Below are 23,961 nucleotides of genomic sequence, written 5' to 3' on the forward strand. Positions count from 1 at the left end.
AGGTTACAGAAACAGAAATCGAGGCTCTTCCCCGGGGCTTGAACATCCAACTCAGGGGGCAGCTGCGAGGCTCCCGCTGTGCCCGGCCGCGGGGCGAGCTGCGGGACGGGAGCGGTGCTGGCCGAGACCCCCCCCCTTGGAGCTCGGTGCCCCCCAGCCAGCGCCTCCGTCCCCTCCTGCTGCTGCTGCCTGCGTCCTCCTGGGGGCTGCCGTGGCCGCAGCCTTCCAGTTCCTTTGTCCAAAGTGCTTTGATTCCTCACAGGCCAGCTCCAGCCCCGAGCCCCATCCAGGAGGGCTGCGCCTCCTCCCACGTCCTCGCCGGTGGGTTCTGGCCCCTCGCGCTCCTCGCTGCGCGGTTGCTCCGCTCCGCACGCACAAACCAAGCAGCAGCCCGGCAGGGAGGAGGTGCTGGCTCTGAATGCGGGCCTCGGAGTCCAGTATAAAACAAAAAATTGCAAAATAAAGCTGTAGTACTTAGGAAAAGTGAAACCAACACCATTTTTGCATAAATATCATCAAGGCCATGGAGGCTAAGGCTGTTTGCTTCCTGTATTAAGTTAGTTGCCAGTTCCACGCTTGTCTGTTGACCTGCCCAGGTCCCTGAGAGATTTGGATTCCTGTCTGTGGGGGCACGAGTCCTGCAGCGCCGTCCTTCAGGCTGTCTCTCCTCGTCTGTCTGCAAGGCGAGAGGGAAAAGCCCGTCAGAGACCTTCCCGCACCCCAACTTCCCACAAGCCTGGCCCTCGACCAAACCATCCCAGTGCCCCCAGCCCCAGCACCATCCCCACCACTGCCGGGGGGTTTTGGCTACCAAACCCTCAACACGTGCCGAGTTCTCAGCCCACAGCGGGGGCTGAGCAGGGCCAAGCAGTCCCCAACCCTCCCGCCCCACCTACCTTGTGCCGGTGGCTCCGTGCCCGGGGCTGCAGCGCTCCTGCCCTCGGCCGTCGCTGCCGGCTCGCTCTGAGTCCTGCTCTCCTCCGCCGGGGCTGCCTTGGCCTTCCCGTCCGGCACGGGGGAGCCCAGCGCCTCGGGTGCTTTGGGGCTCAGGGGGGACGGGGCCGGCCCTGGGCCGAGCGAAGGCTTCTTGGCGACAGGCGGGGGCACCTTGCCGGGCTTTCGGAGCGCTTGTGATTTCCCTGGGCCCTGCTGGGCAGCGGCCGGGGCCGCCGAGCGCTGCCCCGAGAAATTCATCAGCTCGGCCACCAAGTTCCTCTTCAGGTCGGCCTGCACCTCGGGCGACGAGGGCGTCTCGATCACCAGCTTCTTGGAGCTCTTGGCGAAGATGAAGCTGGCGGTGGAGGTGGGAGATTTGTGCCTGGGGGAGAGCTGCCCGTCCGCGGGCGGCCCCTCGGGGCCGGGCTGAGCCGTTTTGTTGCCCGGTGGTTTCTCAACCGGCCCGGAGGCTGCCGCGGCCTCGCCGGCAGACAAAGCGGCCGCCTTGAGGTGCACGGCGGCTTGGAGCTGGTTCGAAGGCACCGCGTCTTTGGCAGGAGGGGGCTGCCGCGTGGACAGGGCCCGGCGGACGGGCTTTTGGGGCACCGGCCGCTCTTCAGCCCCGGTCCCGGCCCCGGCGGGCGGCTCCACGCTGACGGAGCGCAGCCGCACCATCTGCAGCAGCGAGGGCGTGACGATGGGCAGGCTGGCGTCCTCCTTGGGCACCGGGCCGCTCTTGCTCCGCGACGCCGGCTCCTTTTTGGCATCCGCCCGGGAGCCGTTCGCAGCCTTCTTCAGGCCGGGTTGGGGCGGCGGAGCCGGAGCTGAAGGTGGGGGGAGAGGAGGCGGCGGGGGCACGACGGCCTCGGGGGGAGGCTTGGTGGGGGACGGCGGCCGCGCTGCCCCGGCCGGAGGGTCCTGCTGCTGGACACGCGAGGAGATGGTGGCTGATAACGAGGAAGACGCAGCCTCCGGGTTCGGGGCCTGCTTCTGCCCAGCTGCCGGAGCCGGCACGGCATCTGGCAGGGGCAGGCTGGAGAAATAGGCTTCATCCGGAGGGGGGAAGTCCGCCATGGACAGGTCGTGCACCTCGGGGGCTGGCGGGGGTGGCGGGGGCCAGGTGGCCTCTGCAGGGGCCTCGCAGGCAGGCTCGGGGCTCACCTCCGCCTTCTTAGCCGGCGGTGGAGGCGGGTGGTAGGCAGGAGGCGGCGACGGCGGAGGAGACTTGGCGCCGGGCTTGGTGGAGGGCTCCTGGCTGGTGATACTGGGCACCGGTGGGTCTGGCGAGGGGGCGAGGGGGGCGGCGGGGGCTGCGGGTGGCTGGAGCTTTATGGGTGGCAGGAAGAAAGGAGCGGGCACCTTGGGGTGCGGTGGGATGACGAACCTGTCCGAGCGGCTCTGCGTGCAGTTCGGCGTCTCCGAGGGAGCCGGGTCCGAGGCCGAGGAAGAGATGGAGGTGAGGGAGGACGAGACAGACAGCGCCGGGGACTGCAAGGAGCACACCCGGTCCGGCTTCTGGGGCTGGACCCTGCCCGGGGAAGCAGCCGGGGGGCCCAGCCCCTTGGTGGGCAGCGTGGGGGTCCCGCTCTGGCTGGAGTAGCCGCTGGAGGGGGACATGGTGCGGTCGGAGCCGTCCAGGCAGCTCCACTTGGGCTGAGCCGTGGGTTCTCTCAGCACCACCGTCACGCCACGGTCACCCGGCCCGGGGCTGCCCCGCGAGGCCTCGGGGGAGCTGGTGCCAGCCAGGCTCTCGGAGCGGACGCTGCTGGTCTCGCTCAGCGACGACGGGGAGAAAACCTCGTCCTCGACCGTCGGGCTGAAGGGCTCGGAGCGGGGGGACCAGGGCACGCCGCTCTCCCGCTGGGGCCGCCGGTCAGGCTTGGGGGGCAGCCCCAGCACTTTGGGTTCCCCCTCCTCCACCTTCTGGTGCAGAGAATAGGTCCTGCGAGGGGGCGCCGGGGGCTTCTTCATCTTCCTGAGGGAGACGCTGCGTGCCGAGGAGCGCTCGCTCGCCAGGCTGCCCGTGTCCGAGCCCTCTGCCTGGCTGCTCGTGCTGAAGGCGGGGGACGCCCGGCCGCTGCTGCCGCTCACGCTGCGGGGCCCCACGGCCAGCAGCCCGTGCGCTGTGTGCGCGGGGGCCACGGCGGGCTTGGAGCAGGTGCTGGCGAAGCTGGCGGAGCTGTAGACGCTGACCTGATCGGTGTCGGAGCGTCCCGCTGCGTCCACCTCGCTGCGCGGCCCCGCCTCGGGCTGGCGGCGGTCGGAGCCGCCCTGCGAGGAGATGGTGGAGCTGTTGGAGACGATGGTCTCGGTGGACTGCGAGTGGCTCCAGTTGTCGCTGGAGGAGGAGGGCTCGCGGCTGCGGGCGCTGTGCTCCGAGAAGCGGGTGAGGGAGCGCACCGAGGCTGGGCTGGATGACACCAGGCTGCAGCGGCTCAGCGTCCGCACGCTGCTGCGCGTCAGGGCCACCACGTCCACCATGGGCGGCAGGATGGCGTTGGGGATGATCTTGGACATGTAGGTGCCCTGGGGCGAGATGGACATGACGGGGCTCAGCAGCTCCTGGGGGCTGGCGCTGGTGGTCATGCCCGGCACGGCCAGTGACTTCGGCCTCGCCATGGGCGACAGCTTGGCTGCCGTCTTCCTCCCCAGCAACGTGTCGTCGTAGTAAACGCGGTCGATGTGCTTCTGCAGGGCTTTGTCCGCCTCCTCCAAGGCTCCCAGGCGGACGCGGGCACCGCCGGGGACATCCAGAGGTGGCAGGTTCCCATCGATGGTGGGGATGCGGATGGCATCGCCGGAGACCTGCCCGCCGTTCAGCAAGGGCTGCGGTGCCTGGCTGCCCCCGTGCCCGTTGGCAGCGTGTCCCTTGGCCTCCCGGCTGTTCCTGAGACCTGGGAGCAGGGAGAAACGAACCAGGCGTGATCCCAAGGTGGATCCACCCAGCTGAGGGATGGGGCCGGACCTTAAAACTCGCCCACGACGCTTACCCAGCTCCTTCTGGACGTGCTGGGGGATGCCCAGCACTGTTGTCCTCCTCTCCTTCCTCTTCCTGCCAGCCCTCTCCGAAGATTTGGCGAAGGAATCGTGCGGACGGAAGGTGGAACCTGCGAGAGGTGTGAGCAGGGTCCAGCCAGCACGACGTGGGCCCCGGGCCAGGTCCCCCCAGCACCCCCAGCCCAGTGCCCACCACCACTGCTCGGGATGCTCTGGGACAAGCCGAGCTCAGGCACCCGGCACAGCCCAGGGAGGCTTCGGCAGCTGCCAAACGGCCGCAGGGTCCGAGCAGGGAGGAGACGGCGTCTGTCCGTCCGTCTGTCCCCCTCGCCCAGTCCCAGCCCAATGCCTGCAGCAGCCTCTGACTCAGCCCGAGCTGTTTTCTCCTCCCCAAGGGCCCCCAGATGCCGAACTCCGAGCCCAGAAGCCCCCCGGGTTTCCTGCCAGGCTCCCCAGACCCCCTGACCCCTCGCACCCCCTCGGCTCGCACCCCCCCAGCCCCGCAGCCCCCCAAGCCGGGCACCTTTCCGCTGGATCATCTCGGAGCGGATGGAGAGGGCGTCCTCGGAGGTGCTGTCGGTGAGGCAGGAAGCCGCCCGGCTGCGGAAGGACACGCTGTCATCCTCCGAGGACGCGCAGGACTGTGTGGGCAGACAGCGGGCTCGGGAGGGCTGCGGGGAAGGAGCAGCCCCCCCCCCCCAGCCCCGCCAGGCCCCTTCTCCGCCGCGAACTGAGTCCGCAGCCCCAGCGCTGCCGAGACAAAAGCTTCTCCGAGGGCCAAAGGCTGAGTCAGCCACACCGGCAGCCAGAGTCCTCCCACCAGGAGCGGGGCCGGGAGCAGCCCCGGGGACCCCACACAGCCCCACGGCCCCCGGAGAGCCGGTGAGTTGAGGTCCAGCTGGGTGGAGGAGCCGGCACCGCCCTGACCCTGCTCTGGAGGGAACTGCTGGGCTCCCACCGAGCCAGAACCACCCCGGGGGCTTCGCCCAGCCCTGCTGCACCCCGGGGCCGGGGGGTGGCTGGGGGCTGGGAGGGGAGCGGGGCTGGGGCAGGCCAGGGGACAGTCCGTGCCCCTCGTGATGGGCACGGCGCTCTGTGCCTCCCTCATCCCAATAAAGCACCTCCCAGCAGGGCCAGAGGGCAGGACCCCAAAAAAAACCACCCCCCCGAAGGCTCACGGCCTCGCTTTCCCCCTCGCCGCCCGCTTCCAAGGGGTTAAGGTGGCCGAGCGCCAAAGGGAGGCAGCGCTTAAAGCAAATACACGTGGGTGAGGCGCTGGGAGCAGGGTCAGAGCTCAGGGAAGCAGCAAACCCGAGCTCAGCCAAGTGAGTGGGAGTTTCTCGCCCGTCAGCAGCCGGGGGGGGGGCCCAGCCACGGGGCTGGATGCGGCCCCTGCTCCCCCCCCGGCTCAGTGCTGATGGGGGGACACCGCTGGGGTGGGATGGGGGGGGACGGAGGGACACGGGCATGGAGGGGGGGCCCTGGGCAGAGCCGCACAAGGCAGGAGGTGAGGTGCCAGCGGTGAGAACAGGGACGGAGATTCATCGTGGGGGGAAAAGGGGTAACACCAAGGGGGTCACAGCCCCTTACTGCCCTGTACACCCCCCCGACACGGTCCTACAGCACTGCTCTCAGCCAGGTCACTGCCTCCTCTGGGTCCCAGAGTTGTCCTGACCATCAGCGGGAGCACCGGGGGCCCGTCCTGCCCTCCTCACCCCCCCCCCAGCCACGCAGCGGGGCTGTCCAGGGCTCCCCGCTCACCTGGAGGCTGTTGGTGTCCCCGTGGTCCCAGGCACTTTTGGTCTGCTTCTGCTTCTCTGCGGGAGGAAGGAAGGGAAAGGGGAAGGGGCTCAGGGCCTCTGCGGGAACCTGGGGGGCGCAGGCAGCCACGAGAGCGGCCGCTGGAGCCCAGGGCAGCACCGGCCACCAGCAGCACCCCCAGAGCTGGACTCTGCTCACCCTCGCTCGCGCCGCCCATGCGGGCAGGGCAGCCAGCTGCCCGGGGTGCTGGGGGCACCGTGCCGTGGCAGGACAGGGTCCATGGCGGGGCAGGACCCCCCCCCCCCTTTACCTTGGTGCTGCAGGGACTTGAGCCCCTCGCGGGCCTGGTTGTGCAGCTCCTCCAGGTGCGGGGGCCGCGTGCTGGGGAAGAAGACGTTGTCGGGGCATTCCTCGCCCGGCTTGTACTGCACGCTCAGCCGCTTGTCGTTCTCAGCCTTGGCGGAGCCTGAGAAGGCAGAGAGAGGGCTCAGAGGGCTCCCCGGACAAATCCCCGCAGGACAGCAGCCCCCAGACCCGTGGTGAAGCAGGATGCAGCCCCTGAGCCCCCCCTGTGAGCCCAGGGCTGATCGATGTGCTGGAGTCAGGCTGTCTCGGCTGCAGGAGCTGCAGCGTTCCCTCCCCACCAGCAGCACAGGGCTGGGGCTCGGCACTGCCTCCCCAGCACCTTCCTCCTCCTCTCCAGCACCTTCCTTAGAGCCGGGCGGGGGCTGCAGGCAGCCCCGCAGAGAAGGGGCAGCGAGGGGGGGGGAAATAAAGGCAGCAAAACTTTCCCTTCTGGAGGCTTGCATCATCTCAAAACCTCGCAAAGCGCCCCAAGAGCAGGGACCCAGCCCCACGCCCAGGGGAGGGAAACCGAGTCACGGCCTCCAGGGGACCCGGAGGCTGATGCAGCCCCCATCAAGGCCCCCATGGGTGCTGGGGGTCCCAGGATCCATGGCACGGCCGGCACAGGGCCCTGCACGCCCCCCGTTTGCAGCCCCCTCCCCGCAGCGGGCAGTGCCCACACACGGCTCCTGCCCGGGGGTCCGGGTGCCCACGGGGGGGGCTGCTCCTGGCAGGGTGACACGGGGACACGGGCACAGCCCAGCCTGCTCCCGTCTGCCCTCCACCGCCAGCACGGCTTCCGAATCTTCCAGCTTGGAAAAAAAAAAAAAAACAAAAAAAAAAAACACAACTTCAGGCTGAGAGAAGGGAAGGGAGACCTCCATGGGGGGGGTGGCACAGGGCCGGAGGGCAGCGCTGCGGGGATGCGGGGCCGGCTGCAGCCCTATAAACACACACCCAGCCCCCGGCCCCCACCACGGCTCAGCCCCGGCTCCGGCCACGCTCCAGCTCCGGCACACAAAGAGCAGGCCCCGAACAATGGAGCCGGCCCGCCCTGCCGCGGCGTGCCACCAGACACCGGGCTCGGGCCCCAAAGCAGCGCCCGCGGCACGGCGAGCGGGCACCGAGGGGCTCGGCCGGGTGGGGAGGGCGCGTGGCGGATGGTTTGGGGACCCCCTGTGCTCACACAAGGTCCCTGCGTGGGACACGAGGCACCCACAGCCCCCATCGCGCTGCCCTTCCCCTACACCCTTCCCCTCCCCAGTTTTGGCAGCCCCTCGCCGGACCCCCACCCTCGCACAGTCAGAGCCACCTTCCAGTGACACAGGCACGGTGATTTCAGGGGTGCGATGATTTTAGGGACACAATAATTTTTGCCATTAACTTCCCAGGCCCGAGGTGACCTTCCCTGCCCTCCCCGGAGCGACAGCCACCGCAGGGACCCCCCCCAACCCATGCCGGGTTGGCAGCAGCCCCCTGCGAGGCGCTGCGGGCAGGCAGGGTTGTGTAAGGACAAGGGTTTGGTGTTTTTTTTTTCCCCCCCTCCCTCCTCTCCTCCGCACCTCCACTCACCCTTCTTGAAGAACGCCAGAAGCGAGGAGAGGTTCCTGCCCATGAAAACCACCATGGTGGCCAGGGGAAGGGGCTGCTCCCCGCGGGAGGGGGGGGCTCTGAAGCTGCCTGTTGTGCCGGGGGGAGCCCTCAGCTCCCTCTCCCCTTCCTCATCCGCGCCGCAGGAGCCAGCGGGAGGATGCCCGGCCGGCGGAGCGGCTGCGCAGGGGGGAGAGGATGGAGCCGGGGAGCGCTGCGCGGCGGCAGGAGGGGACAGCCCCAGCTGCTCCCTCCGCGCTCCTCGGTGCCGGAGGAGGAGAGCAGGAGAGCAGGGCCCCTCCTCTGGCCCTCCCGTCCCCCCCCCTGCACGCAGCCTGCGGGGTCGGATCCTGCCTGGTGCTTGGGCAGAGCCCCGCGGGGCTCCTGAAGGTCTGCGTTCATCTGGGGCTGTGCCCCTGGTCCCCCTGTGCGCAGCGGCCCTACAAACCAGTATGGTGGCTTCGGAACCAGTGTGGCCAGCTGGGAAGAGCTGGGAGGCTTTTTCTCCCTGCCCTTGGGACTGCCCAGCAGCTGGGATGGAGCCGCAGCGAGGAGCTGGGGCAGGGGGCAGCGGGTGCCCCCCTCTGAGCCCCCAAAAACACTGCAGGACCCCCCCAAAGTCCAGCAGCCGTGGTGCAGGAGGAGCAGATGCTCCGGGGATTCCTCTGCATCGCCAGAAGGGTCCTGAGCACGTCCCGGGGCAGGCGTGGCTCCTCGCGGGCTGCCCAAACGTTGTTTGGAGCCAGGCCCAGATTTTGGCTGCGGGCCCCTGGCACCGCACGCACCCCACAAGGGCAAAAAGGGCAAAAAAAAGCTCCTGCGTGACCCAGCTCCCTCCCTGCCTCCAGCACAGGCAGGATGGGGCCCGCTGCCCACGCGCTCACCCAGAAGGTGCCGGCGGCTGCGGGCGGGCGCTTCCCGGCTCTTTTCACAGCACGAGGGGAGAAGGGAGGTAATTAGGACATAATGAAAGGGCTGAGGGTGCACAAAGCAGGCAGCCACGTGCCGCGCCGAGCGCTGCCCCTCTCCTCTCCGGGCGGCACATCGCGAGCGGCAGCAGGAGCAGAGCTGGGGGAGCTCCCTGGGGAAGGATCCGGCCCGAGGGACAAAGCAGCCGGGTCACCGAGCAGCCAGGAGCACCCCAAAGCACAGCAGGGCACCAAGCATGGCCTCTGCTGCTCCTCCTCTCCCTGCTACCTTCACTGCAACCTCCGCAGCCTCCATCTCCTCGCCCCGGTGGTGCCAACACCGGGAGCTCCCCGCTGCCAGAGAGAAACCCGCTGCCAAAGGGAAACCTGACAAAGGGGAACGGGGAGGGAGGAAAGCAGCCGGGAGGCCTGGCCCCGCAGCTCTTGGTGGGCTGAGGAACCTGGGGCAGCTGCAGCCCGTGCCAGTCGCAGCACGCCCGTGCGCAGCCGGCGTTCCCGTCCCTCGCGCATTCCTCGCGACGCGCCCTGCATCGACCCGGCCCCTCCGGGCTCAGGCACACGTGCCCGGTGCGCACGTGGCAGCCGGATCCTGCTGCAGGAGGAACTCTGCTTCCTTCCCGGGAAAGGGCAGGACGGTCTCAAGGACGCTCTCCTTGCACGGGAGCTGGTGGCCAACACCGCGGGCCGGGGACTGCCGACGCCAGGCACGGCCTGGAGGGCACAGAGCGCCCTGAGCAAGGTGCTGCTGCTGCCCCTGCCTGCTCCAGAGGGCAACGAGGGGCATGGGCAGAGCCATGCGAGGGAAAAACCAGGGCTGAGACCCTGAAGGAACACGTCTGGGTCCGCACAGACCCAAACCAGGGATACTGTGAGCAGCGGTTGGGCTGGCCCCAGCTGCACGCATCCATCCCCGCCTGCGCGGCACTGCCCCGACTTGCCTTCGGGTCCCGCGGCGGGAGCGGGGAGCAGGAGGAGCAGGGAGCAGGAGGAGCAGGGAGCAGGAGGAGCAGCCCTGCCCCGCTGCCACTGAGTCAGCAGAGAAAAATGGGGAGGAGAGGGGGGAGCCGGGGGGAAGGGGGCTGCGAGGTCCTGGGGAAGGGAAGGGAAGGGAAGGGAAGGGAAGGGAAGGGAAGGGAAGGGAAGGGAAGGGAAGGGAAGGGAAGGGAAGGGAAGGGAAGGGAAGGGAAGGGAAGGGAAGGGAAGGGAAGGGAAGGGAAGGGAAGGGAAGGGAAGGGAAGGGAAGGGAAGGGAAGGGAAGGGAAGGGAAGGGAAGGGAAGGGAAGGGAAGGGAAGGGAAGGGAAGGGAAGGGAAGGGAAGGGAAGGGAAGGGAAGGGCACAGCTTGGGGACCACGTTTGGGGACTCTCTGCACCAGGGGGGCTGCAGAAACACGGAGCAGCCTTGTTGGTGCAGCGAGGATCCGCACAGGATCTGTGCCCTGGGACGTGCCGCGGGACTGGGCTGTCTCAAGGCAGGCTGAGATGCAATAATATTTATCGTGGCTTCGGAGCCCCCGGCGGTCACGCAGCCCGCTATCTCCCAGGGGCTGCGGCCAGCCCCAGTCCTCACTTCGGGGCTGTTTCAGCCAGGAAAACATCTCCACAAAGCAAATAAACACGACCCAGGCTCCGCTGCTGGCTCTGATCTCAAAGACGATCCCATGCAGAGGCAGAAATAAAATTAATTTCAGATAGGAAAACAAACTCCGGTCTTTTTTATCCTCTCCATTCCAGCACGGAAAGCTACCACGAGGTCCCCAGGACTCGTACAAGTCATCAGGCCACGGCCAGGGCAGGCAGCACAGGGGACAGCGACAAACCCCCAGCGGGAGGAGGGCTGATGAAGGGCAGGAGGGCACCGTGCTGCTCCAGGGGCTGCGTGGAGCCAGCTCGGCCCTGACCCCAACCCCTCCTGAGCACAGGGCTGGGGACAGCCAGGCGGTGACCCTGTGGTGGGCAACGTCCCCGGCTCCCAGCCGGGCGTTATCGCAGCCCCTCGGCGAGGGCTGGGCGCGCAGCGAGCGGCCTCCGACGCGCGCCTGCGGGGCCAAACATCCCCGTGCAGAGAGAAACCTGGGACAAGTTGAGACACACAAGCACCGAGCCTCTGCTCCGGGTCACGCAACACACACAGGAGAGCTCGGCTCTCTCCCAAGCCGCTCCAGCCCTCGCCTTGTGCTGCCTCCACGCGCTCCCCCAGCCCCTGTGCTCCCCGCGGGCGGCCCGGAGGTGCCGAGGGCAATGGGCAGCCCCGTGCCCGCTCCCAGCCCCGCTCGGCTGTTCCAGCCCAGCGAGCAGGGCCTCTATCCCCATCCCCGCCCCGCTCGGCCCCTCCTGGGAAGCCACCGAACAGGTTTGAAGGTAAATAAGAGCAGGAGCAGCTTCCCCCGCCGGCCGCGAGCCGGATCCGGGTAGGAACAGCCCAGCTGCAGAGCGAGGCCGCAGCCGGCAAGGGATGGGACCGGGGAACGAGCCCCACGGAGCCCCCGGAGCCCCGCAGGAACCCCTCAGCTGGGGACCAGCCATCGCCACCAGCTCCCTCTCCAGCAATCCACCCCGAGCTGTGCCGAAATCTGCAGCTTTTTCAGTCCTGCTTCCCCTTTCCTCCACCCCCCCGTGCCCAGTCCCACGGCTGCGTCCCCTGGGTGCGTGCCATCGCGCCCGCCGTGCTCGCAGGTCCCGAAGGTGCTCTGTGAATGTCAGGCATGCCTGCCGCAGCAGGTACTGCAGGAGCGGCTCCAGGAAATGGATTAGAGGCAAGACCTTGCAGGTTTCTCCACGCACGCACCCCCTGCCCCGCAGCCTCATCCCTCTCCTCCTGCCCGCACGCGTGCCAGGCAGGGCTGGCAGGAGGCGGCACGGCAGGGCAGGAACTTCTCCAACGGGGGAAGGATGCGGTGAAACGGGGCCAGAGGGGCTGGGGCTGACCCTGAAACGATGGAGGAAAGGGAAAAATAATGATAATAAAAAAAAAAAAGGCCACGCAGCAAAAGGGCAGGACCCCTGCCCTGCCTCTCGGTGGTGGAGCACGGCTCGGCACGCACCCACCCCGGCTCAACGCCCGCATCAACCCCGCTGTGGTGCCTGCCGGGGCGGGCCCCGGTCCTTATCTGCCCCCCTGCTGTTTGTGGAGCCAGCCCGGCGTGGGTCTGCCTCAAACAGCGGGGGCAGAGCAGAAGGACGCCCCGAAATGCTCCTGCAGAGAGCCGGGGCTGCCAGCAGGCTCCACCACCCACAACCTGAGCACCCCACAGCTCGCCCCTCGCCCCCTCCTGCCCTCTCCATGCTCTCATCCCGGCTCTCATCAGCTCTGGTGAGCACAGAGGCTGGGCCAGGACCCCCCACGGCACCATAGCCACGGCCAGGCTGCCAGCCCGAGGGCTCCCGGGGCTGCTCTGCTCCCCGCAGCGGGGCCGGGGCCAGCCCGAGGCCGGGAGCCCAGCACCGGGGTTCCCCATCAGCTCCAAGCCCCAGCTGACGGCGCTCAGCACCTCGCTGCCGCTGGGTGCAGCCTGGCCCAGCGCCACGTTCCTGCACCCTGACTCAGCAGGGCCCGGCGGGGCTGTCCTGATAAGGAGGAGATAAGAGGCCGTGGTCTCCATGGTGCTCAAGGACTGCCGGGGACCTTCCCCAGGCAGCTCCGCGGCGCATGGGGAGGGGAAGGAGAGGCCGGGGATGCGCCCCAGAGACAGACGGGCCCTGCTCGTCCACGGGGACGGGGAAAAGGAGACGGCTTTTGGGATCCCAGCCCCGCTGAGGCAGGTCTGGGAGGTTGGGCTGAGCACAAGGAGCGCCGTGACACCGGCAGCAGGGACCAGGTCGCAGGCAGCCACCCGTGGCCGCCCTCCCCGCTCGCCCTCTGGCTGTGCCAGCTCCATCCCACGGCTCCTGCCCTTCAAGATCAAACGGCAGCGGGCAGCCACAGCCACCTCGCAGCCCGGGCTGTGCTTCCAAGTGCCTGTCTGGGCCTGAGCTGCCCCTACAACCGGCCCTGGGCACCGCAGCACGGCCTCGGCGGCACCGCGGCCGGAGCGGCAGCGCGTGGAAAGAGCCAAAACCCTGGGGGAGGAAAGAGCAACAAGGAGGGGAGGAAAAACAAAAAGCCCAGGAACGGAAGGAGCGGGGAGGTTACGCAGACGTGGCCAGCGGGTCCAGGGAGGGAGAGCTTGTAAATATTCTCCAAAAGCACACGGCGGGCCAAGCAAAACGGCCGCGGACCTGAGCCCCAGCGGGGAGCGGTGCCCAGCCCCGGCCACCCTCTGCGCCCCAGGAAAGGGGGGAGAAAGCGATGGGGCCGAGCATTTGGGGGATGGAGAGGGGACCTGGAGCTGCTGCTGCTCTGTTCCCAAGTGATGTGCAATCGGCTTCAGACCTGCAAATCTGGGAATCCCCCTAAGGGCAGGAGGAGCGGGGAGCTGGGGGACCCGAGGGAGCCGGGTCCCCGCTCCCTGCCCCCAGCCGGTGATCCCGCTGCGCCCTCCAAAACGCTGAAGCGACACAATGCAAATTCCTTCGCTTTGTGGCCACCGCGGCCGTTGCCATGGAGCCGTGGCAGAGAACAAACAGAACTCGCCCCACGTTTTCTCAGCGCCTTCCACCCGGTGCCCTTCAGCCCTCCTCACACGGCGAGCTCGGCGTGGCTGCCCCTGGTGGGGTGGGATGCCCCCGGTGGGGTGCTACCCACCTGTGGTCCCCAGGTGGTGCCCCGTCCTGCGAGGACACCTCCAGCTGCCACAAGTCTCAGAGCAAGACACGGCACCAGCCAGCGGGCCAGGCTGGCAGAAAGCTTCCTCCTGAAGAAGCTCAGGGCAAGAACACGAGCTGGAGAGGGACTTCCAGAGAGGAAAAAAAAAGCCCCCAGGTTTGGGAACAGTACGGGATGGGACCAGGAGACTGCTGGGGGCTGTGTTGGGGGCTGCTCAGAGCCACGAGCCCCAGCGCATCCTCACGGGGAGGTGTGGGGCCAGCACAGGGCAGGAGCCCAGCTCCGAGCACGGGCTGCAGGGCCCCACTTGGCCCTTCCCAGCTGCCGACCGCAGCAAGAGGAACCTTTTGGTGGAGAGGAGACCACAGCCGGGAGAGGTGCACGGCGGAGAGCCCGCGGGGCAGGAGGTGCTCGCTTTGCTTCTCCGCTGAAGTCTTTGGGAAAGGGATTTCCCAGCTGCCTCCTCGGGACTTGTTTGCTTTGCTTAATACCCATTTGACTTGAACAGATAATTGATGGTGTGGATAAATGAAGGCTTTGTTACAGATGTGACACACTCCCTGCACCCCTGGGTTATGAGGCTGAGGGCTCCGAGCGGAGCGGGGAACGCTCCCAGAAACGCCCGCTCTGCAAACCCCGACCCTCCCGTGCCTAAGGGATGGACCAGACCTGCAAAGCCCCTCGAGGGCAGAGCCTCCTGGCTCTGCGGGTCACCTTCAAGCCTCACCTGCGGAATTTCACTCGGCTTTGTCACTCCCCGAGCCTGGCTGCGGATCCAAATCCAGGCTGCGGGGTGTTTGCTTCGGGGACAGCTGGCACAGCCACACCTGGGCACCCTGCGGCCCCGTAAAGAGAGACGGAAACTGGGGAGCCAAGGGCAGGAGGGACAGCAGGGCTGGGACATCCCTGCAGGGCTGGTGGCAGAGCCCCTGTGCTGGCTCTGAGCGGGGCAGGACCCGGCTGGTGCTGGGGATGTACGAGCCAAGCAGCCAAACCACCCGATTAACACCACCCCGGACCCCCCAACCCCACCTGCACCAACCCCAGGGCTTTGCAAACGTCCCCACCTCACGCAGGGGACAAGCGGACAGCATAACGCCAGCAGGGCAGGGCAGCAGCTTCTGGATGAGGACACCAGCACTGCAAGAGACCCTTTGCTGCTCACCCCATCCAGCAGATGAACCGGGAAGGGGGCACTGCGAGGGTCTGATAACCCTATAAGCACACCCAGCCCGTATAGGAGCCTCCCCTCTCCTTCCCCCTTCCCCAGAGAAAAAAAGCTGGCCCCCTCCCTGCCTCCTCTGGGCTTTTGAACTGCAGGCGTGGAGCTGGAGCATAAATAAAGCGGTGGAAGCGGTGCCCCCGGCTGCATTGTGAGAGCCGAGCTCGGCCCCTGCCCGGCCCCCGGCTCTCTCCCCTCCCCAGCGGCTGAGGCAGCGTTGCGTGGGCAGGGGGGATGCAGGGGGCTCCTGCGAGAGCTCCTCGACTCCAGCACTGCCGGGAAACCGAGGCAGGGAAAGGGAGAGGAGGCGGCTCAGGGCCAAGGGGGAACGTGACGCTGGTGGCCCCGGGGTCCCTGCTCCAGCCGCTGAGAAAAACAAGGTGGAAACCAACCCAGCGGGCGATCGCTGTCCTGATAGCGCAGGAAAAGCCACGGGAGCAGCCCCTGTGCACGTCAGGAGCTTTTTCTTCAGCTCCTGAAGTCAGAGGGCCTGATCCTAACCAACCCCCAGCTCGGCTGCTGGTCCCCGGGGGCATCGTCTCCCTTAGGGGACCGCGAAGCCACCGGCAACCTGCCCCGACACCGTGCTCAGCTCCCTCCCCAGACCCCCCGGCACGCCAAACCCGGCACGAGAGCGAGTGCAAACAGCAAACTTCCCCAGCGCAGCCCCACGAGGGGCTCAGAACCAACCCCCCCGGATCCCCCCCAAGGCTCTTACCTGCCCTCTGCTTCCCGGCACGGCTCCAGGGCCAGGAGGAGCCGGCCTTGACGCCCGCGGGGCTCCTCTTGCGGTGCGCGTTGCCCATCAGGCCGGTCTCGCCCTCCACCGCTGCCGGGCGGAGGATGCCGCGGCGCTACATGGTGCTGCCCAGGGGGCTCCGGGGGGGTCCCGTGGCGGAGAGCTGCCGGCCGCCCGCTCCCATCCCCGCGGCTGCGGGATCCCAGCGCTCGCAGCCGGCTCTGCTGGAGCCAATGGCTCAGGCAGGGAGAGGAGTGGCCTCCCGGGAGCGCCCAGCGGCTCCGGTGGCACCCTCCCAGCTCGGCTCCACGGCGGGTGCTGAGGCTGGGATGGAAGGGGCAGGGGGTCCAGCCCCCCCAGGGCCCCCCCTCTGCTGTTAGAGTGCTGCCGGCTGCCCCTGCCACCAGCACAGCACCCGCCTCTGTCCCTGCTGTGACAATTTCTGCCTGTCCCTGAGCGCAGCTCGAAGCACCCCGGGTGCGATGTGAACGGCCCCTGGAGCTGCGGGGTCACAGGACCCCAAAACCCCATCGGGACACCCCCATCTGGACCTTCCCCAGAGGCCTTGAGGACAAAGGTGGGACCACAGAGCCCAAGGATGTGTCCCCACGCTGGGGCAAGAGCCCCTTGGCTGCACGGGAGCTCCCCTGCGTGTTTCTGCCTCGTGGGGCAAATCGGAGCTGGGTGAACCCCGAGGACATCGCTGCGGCACGGGACGCACCCCCACGGTGCTGTGCCCGGATCCCGCTCCCTCCTGGGGTGATCCCAGCCCCACAGCCTCCCTCCTGCCTCGTGACCCCGCTCCCCACGCGCGCGGTTTTGCAAGCAGCAGCAGCAGCAGCAGAGGTCTGTGCAAGGGCAGCTCGGAGCGGCGCTGGTGCAACAGGCGCCAGCTCTGCACAGACAAGCCCGAGGAGGGCCCTTGTGAAACGCGGGGGCCAGGCCAGCAGCCCGCCCCACGCGGAGCACAGCTTTCCCCCCGCCGCTTCTTAATTAGAAAATTAACCGCAGGGAGGGCAGGGAGGGGTCAGCTGGTCGGGCGGTGGGCAATTCCTGCCGGGAATGTTTATGTTCCTTCGGTGATTCAGCCCGAGGAGCGGGTAAATAGGAAGGACGGTTTCGCGGTAAAGGCGCAGGACGAAGGGGGGATGATGGAAAAAAAAATAAAATAAAAATCAGCCAGCAGCTCCGTCCTGACCTCCCGAGGTGATCTGCAGCAGGTTAACCTCTGGACTCCAGCCCAGCTCTCTCTGCACTGGGATTAACGCCACCCCTCTTCCCCACTGGGTTCTGCTGGGGGCAGGGACCCCCACACCCTGCACCACCTCCAGCCCCTGCCCACCATGGGAGAGGCGATGGGAACGGGAATTTGGTTCAAAACCCTTCCCAGCAGCTGGGGCCGGCTTCCCACCGCTGCTCTGTGCCACCCAGACCACGAATTTCCCTCTCCCTGGGGCTGGGACCGAACCAGGACGTGGGCACGAGTGCAGGAGAGTCCAAGCTCCCTGCCCAGGGACTCGGAGAGCATTTTCCACGCCGGGTGGGCTGGGGACCCCCTGCACTGCCCCCTTCCCTCACCACCACGCCACAGGGGCTCCTCTAAGCCTCACCGCGAGTTCTTCCAGTGAAATGTTTTCGTTCCTCTCCCTGCAAGGAGAGGAGAGGCTGCCCCAGATTCAGCGACACTTCCCCCTCTGCTCCAGCACCGCTGCCCCCCCCCAGTGCCCAAGCCTCCCCGCCTGCCTTCCAGCCCCACGTTTAAATCATTGTGCCCAGAAACCCGCTGTGAAAGCAGGGCAGCACACCACGTCCCCACAGCTCCCCCAGCACGACCTTCCCTGGCTACAAACCCAACTGCTGAGCAGCCAGAGGGGAATGGGACCGGGGGCAGACGGGGGCCCCTGATTTTATTCATCAGACAGACTCCAGCAGCAGCAAGGAAGGAGGTGGGTCGGGCAGGGAAGCTGGCAGGGAGATACAGATCTTGTCATCGCCGCATGACTGCTCCACGCACATCTGATCCCCACCGAGTCACGCGCTGCCCCTGCCCGGCTTGCGGAGGGGCCGGGACCCTCCTGCGCCAGCAGCAGGAAGGATTTGGGCCTCCCCTCACCCCCTCGCTGAGCAGGGGCAGAGCGGGAGCCGAGCTGCCTGAATGGGAAAGGAATTCAGCCCTTGTTCCCGTAACGGGGAAGTAAAGCGCAGCGAGGCAAAGGTAACGCACGAAACCCACTTGAGATCCCCAATCATTAACAGCAATACATAACCAGGAGGGTTTCAAATTATTTCCTGCTCAGGCCGGAGCCGGGGCCATCAGCGGCGCGTGGCCTCGTGCTGTGCTGCAGGTGACAGCTCCAACAAACACCCACAGGGGTGGAAGGGGTTCGGCTCCTGGCTCTGCCTGAGGCTTTCGTGCGTTCGCCGCAGGGGACGCGGGGACCAGCCCGAGCTCCGGCTCCTTTTGGCAGGTGAAAGAGTTTTTGCTTCATCTTTGCCCGGCTCCTCACCTTCCGATGGCTTGTGTTCCCACCGGCGCTGGAGACGAAGTCAATGATGATATTGTCTTATGAAATAAAACCTTCCTTCTGAAAGGAAACCCGACCCCGGCGAAATAGTTTTATCGGAGCTTATGGAACGTTATTTGCAAGAGTAATTCTTCCAGTTGTCTCCAGGTGGAATAGCTGTGGTTGAGGACACACCTCTCTTTGTTCAGCAGAGCAGCTCGCAGTTTCCAGCCCGGGCCAGCCGCTGGATTCCTGTTGTTCAGATTTTCTCAAGTGTCACTCTCTGCCTTCTGCAGACCAACAAACCCACGACCGCGCGCGTGGGAACTGTCCCCAGGAGGCCACGAGCAGGAGTCCCTGCACCTCCCCGCGGCCTCCTTCCCTTCAGACAAGTTGTGAAGCTCGGGACTAAAATACAAACCCTGTGCTTACACCCAGCCGTGACGGCGCTGCCATATGGCAGCAGATAGAGGAAATGGGGTGAGGGGGGAGATGGCACAGCTCAGAGCAGCACACACAACACCACCCCGGGGCAGCCCCCAGCCCCACGCTGCCTCCATCGCCCCACAGAGCCCCACAGCAGGTCCTGGGGGTGCTGCTGCCTCACCACGGGCACACAGGAGCAATCTCGGGGCCTTCAACAAGTGCTTGCTCGTGTCAGGAGGAGCTGGGAGCGTTCAAAGCTTTATTTTTAACATCGCGGTGACCCCAGCTGTCTGGAAGCCTGTTGCTGCTGGACTGCGCTGGTATCAAATAAGAAGAGCCAGCCCTCATTTAACGCTTCTGGAACATCAATTCCTTTACTTCACTGGGGAGTTACGAAGGATGTTGTGAAACCCAGAGAGGGCAGTGGCCAAAAACTGGACTGAGCCCACGGGCACAGACTCCTGCTCACGCCGTGCTCTCGAAACGTGGTCCGCGCAGCGCTGCCGAGGGTTAAAAGCCCGGCGTAATCTGTGTGGGTTTGCAAGCATCGCTCACGGAGGGAAAGAAAAGGCTTTCAGCTTTCTTGCTCCCGACAGAAAAACCTCTCAGAGGCAGCAGGGAAAAGCAGCCACACGTGGCAGACCAGAGCAGGCGGCACAGGCGAGCTGAGGACCCATTTCTTGCTTCACTTTAGCCCCTTTATACCGCCCTGGGCAGGTCGGCCCCAATCTCCCTGTGCCTCTGCTCCCTTCCCTCGGCCTCCAGAGCTTTCTGGGGAAATAAATACCCTAAGAATTGTGAGGTGTTTTCACACCACGGGAGCAGGAACCACAGAAGTGCCGAAAGCACAGGCTGTGACGATGCTCTTCCCCAGGGCACTCCTCCCTGCACACCTACTGATCGGGGCAGCCCAGGCACTTCGCTCATTTTCCATCTTCCAGTTGCCAACACGGGTTGGGGCAGTGGGGTTTTCCCCACCATAACCAGAAGGGACAAGGGCCGGGCAGCTGCAGGAGAGCCGACAGCCTCGGGGCACGGGGCTGGACCGAGCTGGCTGGGGGATACAGCAGCGCACAGGACGCGCACGGAGCGGCACAAACCAGGATTGGGGCTGGGGAGGTCACAGCACGGCGGGGCAACACTCAAACTCACGGGAGGAATCGTCTGTGGCAGCGTCACCCCAGCTGCTCACACGTGGCATGGGAAGGGAAACGCTGCAGCCACCAGTGTCCATCAGGGGAGAAACCCTTCCTGCCGCCCGGGATAAAGCCGCTCGTGCCCAGCGCTGCTCCCCGCAGAGGGGCGGCCTGAAGGTTGCCTTTAGGGCTTACAACACCCGTGCTGTGGCCAGCTCAGCACTTGGAGCAGCCAGAGATGGGGTGTCCGATCGCATGGACCACCAGCTTGCCCCAAATGGGAACACCCATCGTCCTGGTCCCATAATTTCGGTGCTGAGCGATTCAGACCCTGCTGACAGCCAGGTCCAGGTCGCCACCACGCAGAGGCGAGGCCGAGCAACCAGCCCCGACCCGCAGCTCCCCGGCACGGCTTCGCCCTCCCAGCCAGCCCCATGCCACAACCACAACCCCAGCCCGGATGAACGGAGGGTGAGGGAGAGCCGCAGGGTGCTGCGGAGCTCACCGACCTGACCCCAGCCACCCCTCAGCACCGCACAGACGCAGGGAGAAAGACGAGCACCGCGCCTGCAACCAGAGCCCACAATGACTCGCTTAAAAGCTCTACTCTTCCCCGTCCCACAGCTCGATATTTGGAAACCTTCCCAGGCCGGGCAGCGCCTGCAGCCTCCAGGCAGGTCAGAGCTTCGCACAGAGCTTCATCTCCCTCGGCATGACGTGGGCCATCGCGAGAGGAGCCCTCGGGAGCACCGTCACCCCGTTTTAAGGATGGAAAACGAGGGAACGGGACTGACCCACGGCCAGCAGGCAGCAAGCCCTCCGTGCAGCCCCATCTCCTTGTTGTGCCGGGCCCCCCCCAGTGCCCCCCAGTTATATCCCTGCAGCTGGGGCGGAGGTGGTTAACCAGGGTGGGGCTGCGGAGCCGCTGCCTGCTGGAGCCAGCCGGGGTGATTCAATCAGGCGCACGCTGCAATCACGGCACGTCGGCGCAGCTTCCCCGCTCCACACCTCGGAGCGGCTCCGCTGGAAACATGGCAGGGACGCGGCAGGGAGCTGCCAGCGGGATCCCGAGGCCCCCACACGCACAAAAAACCCTCCCCAGACACCTTAACACGGCCAACACAGCGGCGATGCTGCCCTCCTGGCACACGGCTCCGTGCTCGCAGGGACAGCGCGGCCAGGGGGCTGCAGGCTGCCTCCAAAAGGTCCCCAACAGATGGAAACTTCTCCAGGGGCTCACCTTTGGAGGATCAGCCAGCAAACATTAAAACTTAAGGGGAAAAAAAAAAAGAAAAGGATGACAGAGCTGGTGCGGGCGTTTCCGTGCTGCAAAGAGGAATATCACATGCTTTGGCACAGCTCGTTTTTTCTGCTCAGGTTTCAGCGCCAGGCCCACAGCGGCAGTGGCCGCGCTCGGCGTGCCAGGAGGAAGGTCCCGCCGGGCAGCATCGCGCCCACCTCCCGTGCTCTGTCAGAGGCCCTGCTGCCTTTCCACAGCCCCTCCTTCCTTATCAGAGATCGCTGCACCTCGCAAAGCGGTGAACACGCCCGCACGCGGTCCCGAGCGCCCAGGAATCGACTCCCCGGGGGCAAATCGAGGAAGAAAGTTCCAGGCGACAGCACCCGGCCGCGTTCGGGTGCCGCGGAGGCGGCCGCTCCCTTGGCCGAGCGAGGCCCAGGAGGTGCCGCCGCCGCCCGGCGTGCCCTGCAGGGAGGGCAGCGGCGTGGCACAGCCGGGATCCCTCGTGGCTCGGGGAAGAGGCCACGCACAGCCCGGCGGGGATGCCTCAGGAACACCCATGGGTGCCTGTGGCTCCCCATAACATCGCCCCGGGGTGTCCCAGGGAGGGCACCCGCGGCAGGTTGACCAGCAGGGCCGGGAGGCAGGGACACGGCTGGGTTATGGAGGAGAGCGCCCGCAAACGGCGGGGTGGGGGCCATATCTAGGACAGGAAGGGCCACACCTGGAGCACGGCAAACACCCGGCCGAGGAGGAGGAGGAGGAGGAGGAGGAGAAGGAGGTGGCTGGCGGCCCTCCAGGTTTCCCTCAGCCCCAGTGACCTTCTGACTCAGCGGAGAGCGAACCTACCCAGTGAACCGGCAACAGCCTCGGGGCAGGGGCAAGACCGTGCCGGGGCCTGCCGGATCCGGCCTGCTGCCGTGGCCACCGCCACCACAGCCCCCGTGGCCACCGCCACCACGGCCACGTCCCTCCAGCTGCCACCGTGGCCGGTGTTGGGACCATTCTTGGCCAACTGTGGCCCCAATTTGGCCTCCTCCGTGGCCACCAGTGCTGGCACTCCTCGGTCACCTCCTCGGTCACCACCTTGACCTCTCCTCAGCCATCGCTGTACCCTCCTAGGTCACCTCCACGGCCACCAGCAGGAGCCGTCCGGGGCCACCACCCTGACCTCTCCGGGGCCACCACCTCAACCCCTTCTCGGCCACATCCACGGTCACTTCCAGAGACCACAGCCGTCACCCTGACCCTTCCCCAGCCACCACCCCGACCCCTCCATGGCCACCCCTTCATCCCCCACCCCACCCCATCCCACCCCACTGCTCACCCCCTCCTCACCCTCTTCCACCACCACCACCCCGACCCCTCCTCATCCACCATCACAACCACCCCGGCCACCCCCCGGACCCTTCCTCGCCCACCTCCCCGACCCCTCCAGGGCCACCTCCACAGCCCGGACCTTGAACCCTCCATGGCCACCACCCCAACCTCTTACAAACCTGCTGCTGTGCCCGGTCCTCAGCCACCTCCACAACCCCTGGGGGGCCGGCACCCCGACCCCTGGGGGGCCAGCACCCCAACCCTTTTGGGGGCCACCTCCACACCTTGCCCCCTCCTCGTCCACCACCTCGCCCTCCTCCTCCTCCTCCTCTTCCTCCACCCCCCCTCGCCCCTCACCTGCCCCTTGCTGCTGCTGGGGGCTCTCAGTTGGGGTGCTGGCAGCCCTGCGCCTCCTCTTCCTCCCCCGCAGCCAGCTGAAGGCTCTCCGCAGCGAGCCGCCCTTCTTCTGCCGGGGGGCGACCGCCGCCACCACCGCGGGGCCCCCGGGCTCGGCTTCGCCGCCCCCCGCAGGTGCAACCGGGGCGGACATGGCCGCGGCGGGCAGGGCCCAGCGCCGCCCGCTGCCCATAGGGGCCGGGCCCAGCCCAGGCTCCCTCCGAGCTCCGAGCTCCGGGCTCCGAGCACCGACGGAAAGTTTCTGCGGGGTCTGGGTGGAGCCTGAGGCCTCGCCGGCCTGCGGGAGGCCCGGCCCGGCCCGGCCCTGCCCGGCCTCCCGCACCGCCCCCGGCTCCGCCCGGGCCCCGCAGGTGGGGGAACCGAGGCCCGGAGCCACCTGCGGGGCGTTGGGGGCCGGGGGTTGGGGGCTGGGGGCTGCAGCTCGGGGTCGGCCTCCGAATTTTCCCCCCCCACCACCACCCCCCGAGCCCCTCTCGTGAGGGGGGAGCACACCGGGGGTCGTGTGTTTGTGGGGGGGGGGGGGTCCCAGTGGAACCCACACAAAGCTGCCCCTAATGATGCAAGACCCCCCCCCACACACAAAAAATGAATTATAAAGGGTTTGGGGGTTGTTTATTCCCCCCCAAGGCAGGGAGCTGTCACGCTCTCCCCAGGAGCAGCGGTGGATCTGTGAGGAGCGATTTCTGCCCTCACACAGAATCACAGAGTCACAGAAAATCACAGAGTCACAGAAAATCACAGAGTCACCGAAAATCACAGAATCCCAGAATTTCTAGGTTGGAAGAGACCCCCAAGATCCCCCAGTCCATCCTCTGACCTAACACCGACCAGTCCTCCACTAAGCCATATCACTAAATTCAACATCGAAACGTCTTTTAAAGACCTCCAGGCACGGTGACTCAACCCCTTCCCTGCGCAGCCCATCCCAATGCCTCACAACCCTCTCGGTAAAGAAGTTTTTCCTAATATCCAACCTAAAATACGCAGAGCACAACCACCATGGTGGGCTAAAAGGGGGTGGCAGGGCACGCCAGAGCCGCCACGCACCCCATATCGGTGGCAGCAGCCCCACGGGGAAGGTTTCTGTGCACTCTGGGTTCGGGTTCCCCATGAGGATGCGCTTCCTAATGGGAGAGGCTGCGATGTGTTTAAAATGCATCCTTCCCGGAGGCTCGCACTCGGCCTGGCTGCGTGCCCGGGGGAGCGTGCCAGTGTCTGGAAATGACTAGAAGAATTTACCAAACAAGAAGCCTGCCCTCCCGTGGGCTGCCCTGCACATCCCCGGCCGGTGCAGGCGGTGGGATCCGGGGCTTGGCACCATGGCTCCTGCGGTCTCCCAAATCCCGGTGTCCTGCTGCCGTTCAGCATTAACAACACTGGAGCACGGGGATGTGGGGCCCTCCCCCAAAAGATCACCTCTCCTCTCCTCCTCAGATTCAGCAGAACCAGTTTTAAAAATATTTTTGCACACAGTTATGGGGCATTGTCCAAATAGGAGAGCAAGGATCGGTCACTGTCATGTGGCAGCGTCTAACTGGAGCTCAGCTCCCATGGGAGCGATGCTGAGCACAGGAGGGGACAGCAGCTCAAAGCCCTGCCTGTCCCCATGGAGGTGGCATCCCCAGCAGCACCCAAGGGTGCCACCAGCCACAGCACCACACGCTGCAGCCCCTGGGTAGTCACCAAAGCTCTGCCA

General features: G+C 66.5%; 1 protein-coding gene across 2 annotated transcripts; it reads right to left on the minus strand.

Moving 5' to 3' along the window:
- Positions 1–124: 124 nt before the first annotated feature.
- Positions 125–22,484, minus strand: NHSL3 (NHS like 3). 2 transcript variants are annotated; one of them, XM_082777767.1, is made up of 7 exons: positions 22,206–22,484; positions 6,005–6,160; positions 5,695–5,750; positions 4,457–4,574; positions 3,927–4,043; positions 897–3,830; positions 125–676 (listed from the first exon to the last, which is right to left on the minus strand). In XM_082777767.1, exons 1-7 carry the CDS (start codon positions 22,435–22,437, stop codon positions 654–656), a joined length of 3,636 nt encoding a protein of 1,211 aa, XP_082633893.1. In that variant the 5' UTR covers positions 22,438–22,484; the 3' UTR covers positions 125–653. The 2 variants fall into 2 exon arrangements, with proteins under 2 accessions (XP_082633893.1, XP_082633894.1); XM_082777768.1 differs by lacking the exon at positions 22,206–22,484 and adding an exon at positions 15,202–15,400.
- Positions 22,485–23,961: the final 1,477 nt, after the last annotated feature.

Source organism: Aythya marila (genome assembly GCF_965140915.1).
Source record: "Aythya marila genome assembly, chromosome: 22".
In the NCBI taxonomy this organism is placed as follows: Eukaryota; Metazoa; Chordata; class Aves; order Anseriformes; family Anatidae; genus Aythya; species Aythya marila.

Excerpts from the sequence above, each read along its gene's own strand:
- NHSL3 (XM_082777767.1), bottom strand. The coding sequence starts at position 22,437 with ATGGGCAGCGGGCGGCGCTGGGCCCTGCCCGCCGCGGCCATGTCCGCC. Across the intron at positions 6,161-22,205 it reads CCAGCAGCAGCAAGGGGCAG|GCTCCGCCAAGGCTGAGAAC; the intron begins GTGAGGGGCGAG and ends CTGCCTTCTCAG. Across the intron at positions 4,044-4,456 it reads CGAGATGATCCAGCGGAAAG|GTTCCACCTTCCGTCCGCAC; the intron begins GTGCCCGGCTTG and ends CACCTCTCGCAG.